Raw genomic sequence first — 18,752 nt, forward strand, 5'->3', positions numbered from 1 at the left:
CCAGGCTTCTGGGATCGAGCCCCACATCAGGCTCCCTGCTCAGCAGGAAGTCTGCTTCTCCCTCTCCCCACTTGTGCTCTCTCTCGCTCGCCCTGCTCTCTCTCTCTCAAATAAATAAATAAAATCTTTTAAAAGAAAAAAGGATGCTTGGGGTGCCTGGGTGGCTCAGTAATTAAGTGTCTGCTTTCGGCTCAAGTCATGATCCCAGGGTCCTGAGATCCAGGCCCATGTCGGGCTCCCTGCTCAGCGGGAAGTCTGTTTCTCCCTTTCTCACTCCCCCTGCTTGTGACAGCGAGAGAGAAAGAGAGAGAGAGAGAGAGAACACAAGCAGGGGGAGTCGGAGAGGGAGAACAGGCTTCCCGCTGAGCTGGGAGTCTGATGCAGGGCTCATGACCTGAGCGGAAGGCAGAGGCTTAACGCCTGAGCCACCCAGGCGCCGAAAATAAATAAAATCTTAAAAAACAACAAAAAAAGGATGCTTAAGGAGAAAGAAAAAGTTCTGTAAAGCAATAAAGAACACTCACTAAAGACAAACAACAGGACACCAATTCCGTATCTGAAACCACTAATCATAAGCCCAACACTGGCTTCTAGAGTTTAGCTACTTTTCAAGCCCCTAACCTAACAATTTCACTTAACGAAATAATCTTCAGTAACACAGACAGTAAAAGTGATGTTGTTTATAGCAATTAAAAATTGGGAACAATATCCAACAATGGGATATCATACAATGAACACTTTGAAGTCATTAAAAATATAGAAAATGGGGGCTCCTGGATGGCCCAGTCGGTTAAGTGTCTGCCTTCCGCTCAGGTCATGATCCCAGGGTCCTGGGATCGAGCCCTGCATCGGGCTCCCTGCTCAGTGTGGAGTCTGCTTCTCCCTCCCCCTGCTTGTGTGCTCTCTCTCTCTCATAAATAAATGAAATCTTTAAAAAATATAAAGAGAGAGAATGTATGGCATAACAAGTCCATAAAAACTATTAAATGAACAAAGCAGAATTTAAGTCAGCATATACAGAATCATCCAATTATAAAATTAAAAAGTACAGGGACGCCAGAGTGGCTCAGTTGGTTAAGCATCCAACTCCTGATCTTGGCTCCGGTCTCGATCTCATGGTCATGAGTTCAAGCACCACACTGGGCCCCATGTTGGGCCCATATGGAGCCTACTTAAAAAAAAAAGTGTAAGAGAAAAAGAGACTTGACATGTAAATACAAAATGTTAATAGCATTATCTCTGGGGAGCAGGATCACAGGAGAATTTTATTTCTTCTACCTATACAGTATTTTCCAAGATTTCTAAAAGGAACAGAATATTGCTATATGTAGCAATTTTGATACATGTATTTTCATCAGGCAGGCTCTCTTGGACTATAATTTGGGATAGGGTTATCACCACAGGAGAAAGACAATGGATTGCCTATAGAAAGAAGCAATAGGAATTAGGTAAATGTTATAAAAGGAAAGTCTAGAGACGTTGAAGAACAAACTTTTCATCTAACTAAAATTTTATCCCAAGACTGACTCCAACCTTCCCAAGAAGTGAACACTTTTTCAACTCCTCCTCTACTATTCTTTGCCATAGCCCCTGATATCAGGACTAAGAACATAAGTTACTTATGGATTAAAGAGGTTTTTAGGAAATTTAACTAGAAATGATGTTTTCTATGAAAAATGTATTCTGAGCTACATGCAGCTATCTTACTAATAAACCCTGTAAACACAAAGGTTCCTAGGCTGCGAATTCCCTGTATCCTAGGAAACACTGATTTTGTAATCCTCTGAATACCGAAAGTAGTTTCATAGTGTATGTATTTCACCTTTAGGTACCTATATTCTAACTGTTCAGCTACACTGAACACGCCCATAAGGCAGCAGATGGTAACTTCTTACTATTCCACCTTCCTTGAGACTTGGGAGGTAATTATGGTCAGTTAATTGTGGGTTCACTGCTACTGCTGGAGCAATACAAAATATCTAAATGGTATCACACAACTAGTAATCTAGGAAGTGAATACCAAATACACTTCCACATGAATTTTTTTTTTTTTTAAGGTAGGGTCCATGCCCAACGTAGGGCTCAAACTCACGACCCTGAGGATTAAGAGTCGCCTCCTCTACCAACTGAGCCAGGCAGGCACCACTGCCACAGGAAATTTTTAATAAATGTTAAAAAAATAAGACAAAGTAACTTTTCTATATGTACAATAAAGTCAGAATTAGACATCTTTAATCATAAAGGAGATAAGCTGAAGACAGGAACGACCTTGTCACAAGTACCTAACCATAGAAAGACATTTCAGACATGTTTCCAACATACTAAATCAAAAACACGGTAAAAACTATTTTTAGTTTCTCACACAATCAGGGTAAAAACTATTACCTCATTGCCAGCAGCCTCATGGTCAGGAACTACATCTCGATGGTGGTTTTGCGAAGCTGACACACTGACAGAAATAGATGTGTTTTTTGGTGAATGGAAGGCATTGATGAGGTGACTCAGAGGAACTGTAACCTAAAAGAAGGTAAAAGTTGAAATTCAGTAGTGTGCTTTTTAAAATTAAAACAGAGAAAATCTTTTTATTTTCAGGATCTGGGATTTGTAAAATGTAAAACATACACTGTATATCAGGACTATATATTAAAAAATGAAAACACTCAGATGTATTGCTAGCAGGAAAAAACAGGTAAATTCTTCCAGGACAGTACTCTGGCTATATGAATCAAAAGTATTAAAAATATATATTTTATTTCCCATTAATGTAATTTCTAGTAGTTTATTCTAAGGAAACAATCTGAAAAGTGCTTGTATATGCATAGATGACAATTTTCATTAAAACATTTAAAAAGCACTGGAAGAGGGGCGCCTGGGTGGCTCAGTCGTTAAGCGTCTGCTTCGGCTCAGGTCATGATCCCAGGGTCCTGGGATCGAGCCCCGCATCGGGCTCCCTGCTCCGCAGGAAGCCTGCTTCTCCCTCTTCTGCTCCCCGTGCTTGTGTTCCCTCTCTCGCTGTGTCTCTCTCTGTCAAATAAATAAATAAAATCTTAAAAAAAAAAAAAAAAAAAAAGCACTGGAAGAGCAGAAATGCCCACCATTAAAAGAGTGGGCTAAATAAATGATACCACCACAAAATGAAGTATTTCAGACTTAAAAAAAAAGTAAGCACATATCCAGAATTTTATTCTTCTCAACTTCCTCACTGCACCAACCTGTTCTCATCCTATTCTAAGTTACCATTATCTATATGCAGATTTTCACAATAGCCCTCCTAACTACTCTCCCTGAACCTGCTCTATTAAAAACAAAGTCAGGGGGCGCCTGGGTGGCTCAGTCGTTAAGCGTCTGCCTTCGGCTCAGGTCATGATCCCAGGGTCCTGGGATCGAGTCCCACATCGGGCTCCCTGCTCGGCAGGAAGCCCGCTTCTCCCTCTCCCACTCCCCCTGCCTGTGTTCCTGCTCTCGCTATCTCTCTGTCAAATAAATAAATAAAATATTAAAAAAAAAAAAAAACAAAGTCAGGGGCGCCTGGGTAGCTCAGTCTTTAAGCCTCTGCCTTGGGCTCAGGTCATGATCCCAGGGTCCTGGGATCAAGCCCGCATGGGCTCCCTGCTCAGCGGGAGGCCTGCTTCTAACACTCTCCCACTCCCCATGCTTGTGTTCCCTCTCTCACTGTCTGTCAAATAAATAAACAAATCTTTAAAAAAAAAAGAAAAAGTCAGATCTCATCGCTCCTCTGCTCAAAACCCTCCAATGGCTTCTCTTCCCACTCACAATAAAAGCAGAAGTCCTCAGCACTATGACACAGAAAGCCCTCTATGGTTATTACCTCTCCAAATTTATCCACCGCTATGTTCTTCATTCTCTTTCCTCCTGCCATATTGGCCTCCTTGCTGTTCCTGGAACACACCTAGCAAGCCCTCCCTCAAGGACTTTGCATTGTTTTATTCCCTTTTGTCTAGCCTGCTCTCTGACTTCCTTCAATTCTTAACTCAAATGTCATCTTTTGAGTCTTTTCCCTAGCCAACCTATTTAAAATTTCAACAACCCTCCCCTAAAAAATATTCCTTATCCCTTTTCACTACTCCATTTTCTCTTCTTGACACTTTCAGTATCTAACACACTTTATACCTAATCTACTTGTTTATCTATACGTTGTTTATTTCTCGTTTCTCTCTCTCAACCAATTCTGACACCAGCTGGTTGTCCAACAATCCAATTCTGAAATTAATTACCCAGTGTTACTGTAGAACCCATAAGTTAAAGGCTCAGCCCCGGGGTGCCTGGGTGGCTCAGATGGTTAAGCGTCTGCCTTCGGCTCAGGTCACGATCCCAGGGTCCTGGGATCGAGTCCCGCATTGGGCTCCCTGCTAGGCAGGGAGCCTGCTTCTCTCCCTCTGCCTCTGCCTCTCTCTCTCTGACTTTCATGAATAAATAAATTAAAAAAATAAAATAAAAAAAAAAAGCTCAACCCCACAAGTCTGTTCCCATTTCAGATACCAGTCACAAGTCCTAAGCCATTCATACTTCTGATCTACCAGCTATAAATCAGGGTTTCCTCAACCTCCTCCCCAGGTTTGATAATTTGCTAGAACAGCTTATAGAACTAGGGAATATACTTTACATTTACTGGTCTATTAAGGAAGGAAGAAGGAAGGAAGGAAGGAAGGAAGGAAGGAAGGAAGGAAGGAAGGAAGGAAGGAAGGAAAGAAGGAGGGAAGGAAGGAGGGAAGGAAGGAAAGGAGGGAGAGAGAAAGTGGGAGAGAGTAAGGAAGGAAGGAGAAGAAAATGAGAATGGAGAGGAGAGGAAAGGAAAGGAAAGGAAGGGAAGGGAAGGAAGGAAAGGAACGGGGTGCCTGGGTCGCTCAGTAGGTTGAGCATCTGCCTTCAGCTTGGGTCGTGATCTCAGGGTCCTGGGATGAAGCCCCGCATCAGGCTCTCCACTCAGCCGAGAAGTTGGCTTCTCCCTCTCCCTCTGTGATCGCTCTTGCTTTCGTGCTCTCTCAAATAAATAAATAAAATCTTAAAAAAAAAAAAAGGTAGGAAGGAAAGGCCAGATGAATAGGCACAGCCACAAGGGTGCAAAAGCACAAGATGTGGAGTGTACCACCCTTCTGCATGGTGAATCTTTGCACTAAATCTCACTGTTGAAGAGTTTCTATAGAGATCAATCCCTAGGCCAGCCCTCCCCTCCCAAAACCTAGGGAGTTAGGGCTGAGAGTTCCCATCTTCTAATCATTAGGTCTTTCAGGTGACCAGCTCAGCCCTGAGGCTGTCTAAAGACCCTATCCTAAGTCACCTCATAAGCGTAATTCCAGGTGTGATCCAAAGGGGTGCCTTAAGACACTCCTATCACATAGGAAATTCCAAGGGTTTCAGGAGCTTCATGCCAAGAAATGGAAACAAAGACCAAATATTTACTTTTTATTATATACCAGTCTCCCACCAAAATGTTAAGTCTGATGTGGCAAGGGATTTTTTTCTCTACTCTATTTTACTTTATTTATATAATTATTTAATGTAAAACTGTTAACAAAAAGAGTTAGGTGTCCCTGGAAAAAAGACATAACTTTCTTGACATAAGGCCCCCGAGCCATCTTATGAAAGAATATAAGAACAGCCACTATCAGGCCCGGAGTCTAATCTTTAATCTCATCAGGGACAATAAATCAGAGGTAAAGCTCCCAGAGTTCAAAAGTGAAGACTGACCTTCTTGAGTTATCTTTGCAGGATCTAAAATCCCTTTAACCCTCATATATTGAACTAACTGGAGCCAGAAAACTGATGATACTATCCTTTGCTGGCCCTTGTGACTCTGACCTGGACTCAGTCACTTTAAGATGACTTTTGCCCCAATTCCATGATGTATTCCCCATTCCACAAGCCTCGTCATGAATATGTATGAACCCTTACCCTAAAACTTTCCCAATTTTGTTATTCAGGGAGACACTGCTTTGGGAAAGATGCCTAATGTTCTCTTTTACTTGCTGCAAGTAAAACCTTCCCTTTTCCCATTCTTTGGCTTGGTTGTGTCTCTTGGTTTGACATTCACCAAGAGACAAACCCAGTTTTCAGTAACAAAATGTTTTTACACAATACTCACATAACTTACATACTTTAGATTTTCTTCTTTATTTTATCCATACTGTATCCCAGTGCAACAATAATGCACACACAGTAGATGCCAAATAAATATTTCTTGCATAAATGAATAAATTAAGTGGGTTCTTACCATACAGGCATACCTCATTTTATTGTGCTTCACTTTATTGCACTTTGCAAATACTGCATTTTTTTATAAATTGAAGGTTTGTGGTCACACTGCATCAAGCAAGTCTTTTGGCACCATTTTTCCAGTAGCATTTGCCCACTTCATGTCTCTTTGTCACATTTTGGTAATTCTCACAATATTTCAAACTTTTTCATTATTATTATATTCGTTACGGTTACCTATGATTAGTGATCTTTGATGTTAATACTGTAATTGTTTTGGGATGCCACGAACCACACCTATATAAGACACTGAGCTTAATCAGTAACTGTGTTCTGACTACTCTACCAATGGGCCCTTCCCATCCCTCTCCCTCTCCTTGGGCTTTCCCATTCCGAGACACAATATTGAAATCGGGGCAATTAATAACCCTACAATAGCATTTAAGTGTTCAAGTGAAAGGAAGAGTCACACTTCTCTCACTTTCAATCAAAATCCAGACATGATTAAGCCTGATAAGGAAAGCATGTCAAAAGCCAAGATAGCCTAAAAGCTAGGCCTCTTGTACTTTGCCAAGTTGTACATGCAAAAGAAAAGTTCTTGAAGGAAATTAAAAGTGCTATTCTAGTGAACACACAAATACTAAAAAAGCAAAACGGCCTTCTGGCTGAAAGTTTTAGAAGTCTGGATAGAAACCAACCACAACATTCCCTTAAGCCAAAGCCTAATTCAGAGCAAGGCCCTAACTGTATTTAATTCTATGAAGGCTGAGAGAGGTGAAGAAGCTGCAGAAGGAAAGTCTGAAGCTAGCAGAGGTTGGTTCATGAGGTTTAAGAAGCCATCTCCATAACATAAATGTGCAAGGCGAAGCAGCAAATACTGATATAGAAGCTGCAGCAAATTATCCAGAAGATCTAAGTGACACAGATTACTAATGAGTAACTATACTAAACAGATTTTCAATGTACAAGAAACTGCCTTCTGGTCTAAGATGCTATCTCATAACTAGAGAGAAGTTAATGCCTGGCTTCAAAGCTTCGAAGGACAGGCTGACTCTCTTGTTAGGGACTAATATAGCTGACTTTAAGTTGAAGCCAATGTTTATTTACCATTCTGAAAATCCTAGGCCCTTAAGAATAGTATTGAATCTATGCTGCCTCTGCTCTATAAATGGAAAAACAAAGCCTGGTCGACAGCACATCTATTTACAATATGATTTACTGAATACTCTAAGCCCCCTGTTAAGAGACCTACTGCTCATAAAAAAATGATTCCTTTCAAAATATTACTGCTCATTGACCATATACTTGGCTACCCAAGAGCTCTGTTGGATGTGTACAACCAGATTAATGTTGCGTTTACATCTGCTAACACATCCATTCTGCAGCCCATGTGTCAGAAGCAATTTTAACTCTCAAGTCTTATTATTTAAGAAATACATTTTGTAAAGGCTACAGCTGCCAGAGAGTGTGATTCTTCTTATGGATCTGGGCAAAGTGAACTGAACACCTTCTGGAAAAGGATTCACCATTTCAGATGGCATTAAGAACTTTTTCATAGGAAGAGGTCAGAATATCAACATTAACCAGGGTTAAAGTTGAGGGGGTTAAGACTTCAGTGGAGGAAAGTAACTGTAAATGTGGTGGAAATAGCAAGAGAACTAGAAGAACCCTGAAGATGTAACTGAAGTGCTGCAATCCCATGATCAAACTAAGAGTGATGAGTTGCTTCTTATGGATGAGCAAAGAAAGTGGTTTCTCTTTTTTTTTTAAGATTTTATTTATTTGAGGGCACCTGGGTGGCTCAGTCGGTTAAGGCTCTGCCTTCAGCTCAGGTCATGATCTCAGGGTCCTGGGATCGAGCTCCGCATCGGTTTCCCTGCTCAGCGGGGAGCCTGCTTCTCCCTCTACCCCTCCCCCTTGCTCATGATCTCTGTCTCTCTCTAATAAATAAAATCTTAAAAAAAAAAAGAAAACAATCCTTAAAAAAAATTTTATTTGTTTGAGAGAGAGTGAGTGAGAGAGAGCGCGCGCAGGCACACAAGATGGGAGGGGAGGCAGGAGAGGGAGAAACAGACTCCCCCACCGAGCAGCATGACCTAAACTGAAGGCAGACGCTTAGCCAACTGAGCCACCCATGTGCCCCAAGAAAGTGGTTTCTTGAGATGGAATCTACTCCTGGTGAAGATGCTGTAAAGATTGTTGAAAAGACAACAAAGAATTTAGACTATTACATAAACTTAGTTGATAAAGAAGGGTTTGAGAGGATTCAGTCCAATAATGAAAGAAATTCTACTGTGGGTCAAATGCTATCAAATAGTATCACATCTTACAGAGAAATCATTCATGAAAGGAGGAGTCCATCAATATTGCAATCTTCACTGTTGTCTTCTTTTTTTTTTAAGATTTTGTTTATTTGAGAGAGAGCATGAGAGGGGGGAGGGTCAGAGAGAGAAGCAGACTCCCTGCTGAGTAGGGAGCCCGATGCAGGACTTGATCCCGGGACTCCAGGATCATGACCTGAGCCGAAGGAAGCCACTTAACCAACTGAGCCACCCAGGCGCCCTCACTGTTGTCTTATTTTAAGAAATCGCCACAGCCACTCCCCACCTTCAGTAGCCACTACCCTGATCAGTCATCAGCCATCAATTGTAAGGCAAGACCCTACCAACAAAAAGATTATGACTTGTTTAAAGCCATAATCTTTCAACAGATTGATGGCTGTTGAAAGATGGGGGAGCCTGGGTGGCTCAGTAGGCTAAGTGTCCAACTCTTGATTTTGGCTCAGGTCATGACTTCAGTGTTGTGAGATGGGAGCCCGGTATGGGGCTCCACACTGAGCAGGGAGTTGCTTGAGATTCTCTCCCTCTCCTTCTCCCTCTGCCCCTCCCCCCACTCACGTGTGTATGTGCTCTCTCTCTAAAAATAAATGCATCTTTCTTTTTTTTTTAAAGATTTTATTTATTTGACAGAGAGAGACACAGCGGAGAGAGGGAACACAAGCAGGAGGAGTGGGAGAGGGAGAAGCAGGCTTCCCGCGGAGCAGGGAGCCTCATGCGGGGCCCAATACCCTGGGATCATGACCTGAGCTGAAGGCAGACGCTTAATGACTAAGCCACCTAGGCACCCCAAAATAAATGCATCTTTAAAAAAAAAAAAAAAGCACAGGGACACCTGGGTGGCTCAGTCGTTAAGCGTCTGCCTTCAGCTCAGGTCATGATCCCGGAGTCCTGGGATCGAGCCCCGCATCAGGCTCCCTGCTCCGTGGGAAGCCTGCTTCTCCCTCTCCCACTCCCCGCTGCTTGTGTTCCCTCTCTCGCTGTGTCTCTCTCTGTCAAATAAATAAATAAAATCTCCAAAAAAATAAAAAAATAAAATAAAAAAATTTTTAAAAAAAGCACAGATGATGGTTAGCATTTTTAAACAATAAAGTATTTTTTAAAGTATTACATTGTTTTTAGACACCTAATAGATCATAGTATAGTGCAAACATAACTTTTAGATACACTGGGAAATCAAAAATTCATTTGTCTCATGTTACTGTAATACTTGCTTTACTGTGGTAGTCTTCAACCAAACCCACAGTATCTTCAAGGCATGCTTGTCTACCAGGTTTTGTACTACATGCTTTACTTATATTATCTCATTTAATCCTTATGACAAGCATAAACATTATTATTTACTTCAGTTCAGCAAGAATTTAGACAGGTTCAGTGGCATGTTCAAAGTCACACTCAGCAAGTTAAGTGTATGAACAAAGATTCTAACCAAAATAATCTGACTCCAGATTCCACTTAGACTTTTCATCTCATAGTTACTGATAGAGAAATAAATTCACAATATGTTGTAAAATAAAAAAATTGTTAAATGTAAAACTGTATCTTTTTTTAAAAAAGTATGCACACACGGGGCACCTGGGTGGCTCGAGTCGTGGTCCCAGGGTCCTGGGATCAAGTCCCGCATTGGGCTCCTTGCTCAGCTGGGAGTTTGCTTCTCCCTCTCCCACTGCCCCTCCCCCCATTGTTCTCTGCCTCTCAAACAAATAAAATCTTCTAAAAAAAAGTATGCATACACATATTTGTATAGAGGTAAAAAGTATGAAGGAGGGGCGCCTGAGTGGATCAGTCATTAAGCGTCTGCCTTCGGCTCAGGTCATGGTCCCAGGAGTCCCGCATCCGGCTCCCTCCTCAGCAGGAGGCCTTCTTCTCCCTCTCCCACTCCCCCTGCTTGTGTTCCCTCTCTCGCTGTGTCTCTCTGTCAAATAAAATCTTAAAAAAAAAAGTATGAAGGAATATATTCTAAAATATGATATCTGTGCAATGAGATTATGGAGGATTTTTATTTTCTTACCTGTATTCTTCTTTTTGGCATTTTTGGCAATGAGCATGTATTACTTTTAGGGTGAGAAAGAAGCAATAAGCTCTTTTAAAACTACAGGAATCAAAATTATTTTAAGATACATACTTTCTGCCTATTTCTTTGAAAAGCTTTATTTCAGTTACAGCTCTTCTCATTCAAAAAAGGATTTAAATTGCTAAAAGATAGTTTGATCTCTTCTCAATGAAAAAGTTCACCTTTTGTATCTTTCCTAACTTCAGTGGAAATTCAGGCATATTCATGGGGCTACTGTGTAGCTCAGTCGGGTAAGCGTTGGCCTTCAGCTCCGTTCATGATCCCAGGGTCCTGGGATCGAGTCCCACATCAGGCTCCCTGCTCCGCGGGAAGCCTGCTTCTCCCTCTAATCCTCTCCCCTCTCATGCTGTTTCTCACTCTCTATTTCTCTCTCTCAATTAAATAAATAAAACCTCAAAAAAAAATTAATTCAGACATATTCAATGGATTAAGCAACCAGGAATTACAAGTGTTTACCATCTTTCAAAGCATAAAATGCATAAGGGTCCTATATGAGCCCAGTTAAGCCTGCCTATAGTACACAAAATAACTTCACCATCTCTACCAACATCACATACCACTAACTCTCCATCCAGCTGATGATAAATTCTCCTAAAATTGAGTCTTCTTGATATAAACCTCTTGAAGTTCAATTTTAAAAGGTTTAAAGGTTTAAAAGGTTTTCAACAGGTCAAGTCAGACTTCTTTTTCTAACAACTGGTAGGACTCCTCCAGATGTAAGCTAGGATGCAACAAGAAGTTACTCAAGTAAGAGGATGGAAAGCTATCAGCAGAAGAGAGGAAGGAAAGGGACAAAAGCAGGGAAGGAATATGTTTTGTTTTGTAGAACCAACAGTTCCAGCCAAGGAGACATGATGTTTCACCTGGGAGCCCCTTGCTAGCTGTGTCTCCCCTGACAGCCCCTTATGTGAGCCAGTATGAGCTGGACTGGACCTGAGGAGCTGCAGAGAAGTCCCCCTGAGTTGTCCTGAAGTTACCTTTAGCTCATTATACTACCAAGATCTCCTAGAGATGGACCTCTCCACCATTTTTTTGAACTAGCACATTGACATTCTGGGCATGAGTAATTGAACGGAAGTGCTTACGTGAACTCCCTGCCCCACCCCCTAATACACTGAATAAAGGCTTCCCTATACTAACCCCACCAACAGAGAGTGCTTTGAGAGCCGTATGTCTCCTTACTTGTAACAAGTAATAAAGTTCTTTGTTTTCAGCACTTCCTTGGGTTTCGTTCAGTTTGATGCATCTCAAGTGGCAAACCCCTTCCTTGAGTTTGGTTACACAGATACTGTCATATTGGTAAATAACATTTTCATACATCCGGCTGATCAAACCAGAAACACTTCTTTCCATCATCCCTTATATCCAATCCCTCATTAAATTCTACTCTTTGCGGGCGTCTGGGTGGCTCAGTCGTTAAGCGTCTGCCTTCGGCTCAGGTCATGATCCCAGAGTCCTGGGATCGAGTCCCGCATCGGGCTCCCTGCTCCGCGGGAAGCCTGCTTCTCCCTCTCCCACTCCCTCTGCTTGTGTTCCTGCTCTCTCTCTCTCTCTCTGACAATAAATAAATAAATAAAATCTTTAAACAACAACAAAAAATTCTACTCTTTGTACAAAACAAAACAAACAAAAAAAGCTAACTCATTGCCTTCTTTCCATAACCATTGCTTCCGCTGTAGTGGCGCATTATCCCCCTCCTGGATTACTGCAATAACATCCTTAACTGAAAACACTTCTACTTTTGCCCTTCTACATTCTCCACAGAAGCCAGAGTGATCTACTGAAAATGTAAATCTGATCACAGATTTCTGTGCTTAAAAACATCCAATGGTTCCCAATACACTTAAAATGAAATCCGAAGTTCCTTATTAGGGGCACCTGTGGCTCAGTCGGATAGGTGGACCGTTAAGCGTCTGCCTTCGGCTCAGGTCATGATCCCAGGGTCTTGAGATGGAGCCCTGCGTTGGGATCAAGCCCTGCATTAGGGCTCCCTGCTCAGCGGGGAGTCTGCTTCTGCTTCTCCTTCTCCCTCTGCCCCCCCCCATAAATATATAAAACCTTAAAAAAAAAAAAAAAAAGGACCTTAATATAACCTCCTGTATGATCTGCCTAAGGCTTCTCCACAATCTCATTTCTGTCATCACACCCTTTAATCACTACATTCTAGCCAGACTGGCCTTATTTTTGTTCCTCCAAGAAGCTAAGCTCTTCCCTATCTCAGGACCTCCAGATATCCTTGCATATACCTGAGATACCTGTTCACTTCCATTCACTCTTCACCTGGCTAACTCTTATTCAATTTTTCTTCATATCACCATCAAGATTCCACATTTGTTTTGTCCACCTGGCAGGCACATTACTGGTGCCCAATAAATAATCACTCATTTTCGATTATCCAGCCAGTACTAACAAAAAAACAAAACAAAACAAAAAAACCAAGACAGTGGGGTTACACAAAGAAACGTAATTATATGCTGAAACTAAAGTATTAAAAATTATCTTAAAATCTGAATGTGTTCACAAACTGTTCATTTGCAAAACTGAGAACTCCAAAAAAAAAAAAAAAACTATCAAAATGTTGCCATAAAAAAAAAAAGATTTTTAGGGGCGTCTGGGTGGCTCAGTCGTTAAGCGTCTGCCTTCGGCTCAGGTCATGAACCTAGGGTCCTGGGATCGAGCCCCGCATCGGGCTCCCTGCTCAGCCGGAAGCCTGCTTCTCCCTCTCCCACTCCCCCTGCTTGTGTTTCCTCTCTCACTCTCTCTCTCTCTGTCAAATAAATAAATAAAATCTTAAAAAAAAAAAAAGATTTTTAAATGAACCAAGGATAAAACATTGTCACAAGTGATTACTCCTGAAAGAAGATAATTAAAAACCCTGGGAATGATGTTTTTCTGCCCTATTTTTTGCTCTATGAAAAAATGGGAAAGAGGCTAAATACAAAGAGTAACGCAAGCATTCAATAACTTAAAAATATGTTTATTAGTCTTTTCTGGCAAGGAAGGAAGGAAAGAAAGAAAATTCGTGGTATTCAAATTATTACAACATGTTTGAGTTAAATTCCATTTAAAAAGGAAAGAAAGTAGTGGGTATCGGGGTTGTTACAGTAAATCCCTGGAGAGGCGATAAGATGGAAAGAAAACATTACTTGCTCCCTTTACATCTAAGGCAAAGGCGTTTCCATCCTCACTCCGCACCCCGCACCCCAGAATGTCCGGCACTGAACAAAGCCTAATGGATTCTCTAGTAAAAATTCCACACTATCAACTCGATAAACCAGCGTCTCCATCATATCGATCCCTGCTACATCGTCCGCCTTTCACTCTCAGCGTAGCCGCTGATCTCTTCTCAACCCTAGGACTCGCTTTGGGTTGATCGCTTCCCTCCCAGGATCCCAAACGAGAAACCGCTTCTACGAAACGCAAACGGCAAACAGGAGGGGCGAAAAAAAGGACCGGACGCCAGACTCACCTGGGGCTGCACCGTACTCGACAGGGAAAACATCTCCGGGCCCTCAGCGACCTCACCCGCCTGCCGAAAGTGCCCCTCTGTCCACGGCTCGCCGGGGAGGTGCTGAGCCCTTCTTCCCTTTTCCTTTCCCCTCTCCCCGTAGCTCTCACTCTTCCTAGAAACAGAAAATGGCCTCCCCTTCTCACAGCTGCGGCTACAACAGACAATCTGCCCCGGAAGGCAAGGCTCCAAGGCAACGCTACTTCCGGGGCAGGTGGGCAAGGCAGGGGAATACGCCGGGGGCTCCCCCTTTCCCCGACTGACGTATCTACTGCAGCAGCTGAGGCACCCTGGCCCGCAAGCTAGTTGATGTTCACGTTGACTAATACAAGCGCGGGATCCCCAAGCTCTCTGGTCTTATTTTTTTTTAAGGGGGGACGGCATTGACCCTGTTAAATCTTTGTACACTAACTTATCAAATCTTCCAATACATTCCTCTTTTCCGACTGGGCCTTGAGGCACGATAAACTCTTTTGCTACTATTTGGTGCTCTTTATCTTCCCCACAGTAAATCGAAAATTCCTCCTGTTGGTCCTAATCCGCTTCAGTCAGGCAAATTACATCCTGTTTATATGTCAGATGGCAGGGCCAGCCACGGACTTCCTGCTCATCCAGCTTTTCCACATTCTCTGATTTCCACTAGCCAGACCGAAGTGGCTTACATTTCTCGCGAGGGTGCGAAGTCGCGAAGGAGTAAAAAACAGACAAAACAAAACAAAGCAAAAGTGAGAGGAGGGCAGGGTCCCACCAACCTCAGTTGGAGGTCAGGAGAAACCTCAATTCTGCGATTGAGATTCAAGTCCGAGCAGTAGCCCCTTTCTCTTGTAGGCCAAAGACTCTGTACCTCCTCCATTATTACAAATGAAATAATAGGGCCGCTGTCACCGCCCTCGAAGAGTCTGAGTTTGGTTGGAGAATTTCCCAACGTCCCCGCCCTCACCGCCATTGGGTACTTCCGCGCGGAGGAACAGGAGGTGCCCGGGCGGGACTGCGCTGGGCTCCGCGCGGCGAGCGCGGCAACGCGATGACGTCACTGACGACGGACTGCGTGGGCGGGGTCTTACTTTGAACCCGGTTGGCGGGAGTTGTGGCTCGGAAAGGGCCTTAGCTGATGCTGCCGGCTTCCGTCTGGGCTGGCGTACGATGGAGCCCACTGCGGGGAGCGAGAAGGAGAGTGAAGGAGACGCGATGACGGGGAAGTGCGTGAATAGGATCCTGGTGCCAAGACCTCCCTCCATTGAGGAGTTCACCATAGTGAAGCCCATTAGCCGTGGCGCCTTTGGGAAGGTGTATCTCGGGCAGAAAGGCAGCAGGTTGTATGCTGTGAAGGTAAGAAGTCGGGGAGTAAAGAAAGGGAAAGAGTCCGGACCTTCGGCCCTCTTTCCTGCCCCCGAATTGGGCAGGCCCCAGGGCCATAGGAGCCTTTATAGCCCTGTGATATGACTTCTTTCTTGGGGTGACAAGATCGCCGGCAGGCTGGGTTGTCTCGCCTCTGCCCCACCCTTCTTTTCACACCGCCAATGCCTAGGATACGCCAGGATTTCTGAATCCTTTTTACCACCTTGACCTTGACCGGGATTAAGTTGGAAACATTAAATTTGAAACAATTAGTTTTTTTAAGATTTTATTTATTTATTTATTTGACAGAGAGAGAGAGAGAGCGAGAGAGGGAACACAAGCAGGGGGAGTGCGAGAGGGAGAAGCAGGCTTCCTGCCGAGCAGGGAGCCCAATGCGGTGCTCGATCCCAGGACTGGAATCATGACCTGAGCTGAAGGCAGTCGCTTAACCAACTGAGCCTCTCAGGCGCCCCTGAAACAATTAAAGACTAAACTGAAACATGTTAGAACGTGTCACTCCTTTATCCTTGCAGCAGTATATAATAACATTACAAAAGCACTCAAGAGCTTTCAATGTATTTGAGGCTCTTCTGGCCACTCTTGGTCCTCACCCACTCCATAGTTTCAGGTTACTCTTATTTCAGCACTGAGTGAACATGATAAAGGAAAGAAGCCAGCAGTCTGAGCGCTGATGCAGTTTCAACTTTCTGTTCAACATTGCTATGTGAATATCTACCAGGTATCTTGGAATTGTACTTGCCTCACATTGCCTGCTTCAACACTGAATCTTCTGTATTCCCTCTCTCCGTTTAATAAAATCACTTTCATCACTGTCATTCAGCCTAGAAACTTGAATCATTTTAACTTTACTTCATCTATATAACCAATGTCTCAACTAGTCCTGTCAATTCTGTCTCATATTTCTTATTATCTCTTCCATTCCATTCCCAAGACTATCCAAATACAGGACTTCATTTTTTCTTTCTTTTGTTTTTTTCCTACTCACTCCCTCCCCTTTTCCCTCCCTCCCTTCCTTTTTAAAAGTACAAGTCAATTTTTGGTAAATTAAAGATTGGGTAACTATCAACACAATCCAATTTTAGAACCTATCCATCACCCTAAAAAGATCTCCTGCCTGTCTGCAGTACCTCCCTCTAACACCCCTAGCCCCAGGATACCAGCAATCTACTTTCTATCTCTATAGGTTTGCCTTTTCTCTACATCGCATGTAGATGGAATCATGCAGTATATAGTCTTTTGCATTTGGGTTTTTTGTTTTTTGTTTTTACTGGACAGCATTTTTGAGATTCATCAAACCTTCATTTACATACCTAGTCTATTGGAATAGGCCTCTAAATAGAATCCCTAATTTTTTCATCCCCTCCTTAGGCTGTGGCTTGCAAGCTAAAGTCCAAACTCCTTAGAAAAGCAATCATAGGGTGCCAAAGTGGCTCAGTCGGTTAAGCGTCTGCCTTCGGCTCAGGTCTTGATCCCGGGAATCCCACATCGCTTGGCTCCTCTTCAAACCTTACCTGACCTTTCAGACCCACTCCATTGAAATTAATTCTTCCTTGATTCATATGTTCCACCAATTTTTTGCTTTTCCTTCTACAATACTTCCTAATCAGTCATTATCAGTTGTTGAAATAAAAACACCAATTCATTTTTTCGATGAATATTTGTTGAGTATGCCCTTTGTGTTTAGGATCTAGGGTGCAGTGGTGAACAAAATAAACATGCCTTCACAGAACTTCCAATCTAGTGAAATGATAGGTGAAATCATGTTACAGACTGACTTTTGACAATTTCCCTCAATTTTCTTATGGAAGGATATAAGGCTGGAATTTATAGTGTATTAATTATACACATTAATATTGATTTTATTACTCTAATGAGTCTCTGGAACCAATATGTCTTTTAATCATCCTGACAATTGATCTCAATGTTACTGACTTCAGTTTAGTGCCCCAATTTTAATATAGATTATATTAGTTTTGCTTCTGTACCAATTACCTTGAAATTTGAAAAGAGTAATTTGTTATTTTCTGTAAGACAGCATTTGAGACTGTTAACTTTCAGTAGTTTTAACTATTAAGATTTTTTTCTAGGCAAACAAACTTCCTATATTCTTCCTCTTTCTGACTCAGTTCCCATCCATCAAAGAATCAGAAGTTAAAGAAAATTTATTAGCTGCTAATTATCTGTGCCTAGGTTCCTGATTATCTGGGGGCTTATTAGGAACATTACCACCTTTGAATTTGTTATAAGAATAGTAGAATGGAATTTTTTTTCTACTAATATGTAGAGCACTAGGGAAGCATTTGTTTACTTCTTTTTTCCTTCTCAAAAGGGATGTGATACTTTTGCCACTTGATGCTAAAATAAGTAGTTCTCTTAAAGAAAGTTTAGTTTTGTTTTACCATATTAGCTGTTTTTCTGACAGTTTCCTGAGGGCAATGACAATGACATCTATGTTTTCTCTCTCTGGTTGTTTTCACAAAGGCAACTCTGAAACCTGAAAACACTTTTGTAATAAAAAATAAAATGAATGTACTGTTATGTTGTCTACCATAGGTTGTCAAAAAAGCAGATATGATCAACAAAAATATGACTCATCAGGTACAAGCTGAGAGGGATGCACTAGCACTGAGCAAAAGTCCTTTCATTGTCCATTTGTATTATTCACTACAGTCAGCAAACAATGTCTACTTGGTAAGTAAATAATTTTACATTTTTTTCTTTACACATTAGCAATCACTGAATTCATTGACTTAAGAATACAATTGGGGAGGGTGGCACTTGGCTGGCTCAGCCAGTAGAGCATGCAATTGTTTGATCTCAGGGTTGTGAATTCAAGCCCCACATTGGGTGTAGAGATTACTTAAAAATAAATCTTTAAGGGGTGCCTGGGTGGCTCAGTTGGTTGAGCGTCTGCCTTTGGCTCAGGTCATGATCCCGGGGTCCTGCGATTGAGTCCCACATTGGGCTCTCTGATCACTGGAGAGCCTGCTTCTCCCTCTCCCTCTGCCTGCCACTCCCCCTGCTTGTGCTCTCTCTCTCCCTTTATTTCTCTGTCAAATAAATAAATAAAATCTTTTTTAAAAAGTAAATAAAAATTTAAAAATATATATAATTAAAAAAAAAGAATATAGTCTCTGGGTTTAGAGTACTTAGGTTTGAATTACAACTTTTGCACTTACTATCTTTATGACTTTGGCCAAGTTCCCGTACCTGTTGTATGGGCCAGGGTTCTCTGGAGAAAAAGAACTAATAGAGTGTGTGT

General features: G+C 42.2%; 2 protein-coding genes across 3 annotated transcripts in view; one reads left to right on the forward strand and one right to left on the reverse strand.

Annotated features, from left to right (window-relative positions):
• The window catches only part of LOC135364483 (ATP-dependent zinc metalloprotease YME1L1-like), a 50,416-nt gene extending 36,012 nt beyond the window's left edge, over positions 1-14,404 (reverse strand). Inside the window, exons 1-2 of the mRNA XM_064591926.1 lie at positions 14,093-14,404; positions 2,386-2,517 (exon numbers count right to left, since the gene is read on the reverse strand). Of these exons, the coding sequence (XP_064447996.1) occupies positions 2,386-2,517; positions 14,093-14,125 (165 nt within the window). The 5' untranslated portion in view covers positions 14,126-14,404. The remainder of the gene's footprint in view (positions 1-2,385; positions 2,518-14,092) is intronic.
• A 97-nt stretch (positions 14,405-14,501) lies between these two features.
• MASTL (microtubule associated serine/threonine kinase like) overlaps positions 14,502-18,752 on the forward strand; it is a 38,456-nt gene continuing 34,205 nt past the window's right edge. Inside the window, exons 1-2 of one of the 2 annotated variants that reach the window (XM_064591925.1) lie at positions 14,502-15,460; positions 18,044-18,181. In XM_064591925.1, the coding sequence (XP_064447995.1) occupies positions 15,275-15,460; positions 18,044-18,181 (324 nt within the window). In that variant the 5' untranslated portion in view covers positions 14,502-15,274. The remainder of the gene's footprint in view (positions 15,461-18,043; positions 18,182-18,752) is intronic. The other variant, XM_064591924.1, reaches the window with a different exon arrangement.

This window comes from Mirounga angustirostris, unplaced genomic scaffold, assembly GCF_029215605.1.
Source record: "Mirounga angustirostris isolate CCGP_5_RB_7025 unplaced genomic scaffold, mMirAng1.0.hap1 SCAF_5, whole genome shotgun sequence".
In the NCBI taxonomy this organism is placed as follows: domain Eukaryota; kingdom Metazoa; phylum Chordata; class Mammalia; order Carnivora; family Phocidae; genus Mirounga; species Mirounga angustirostris.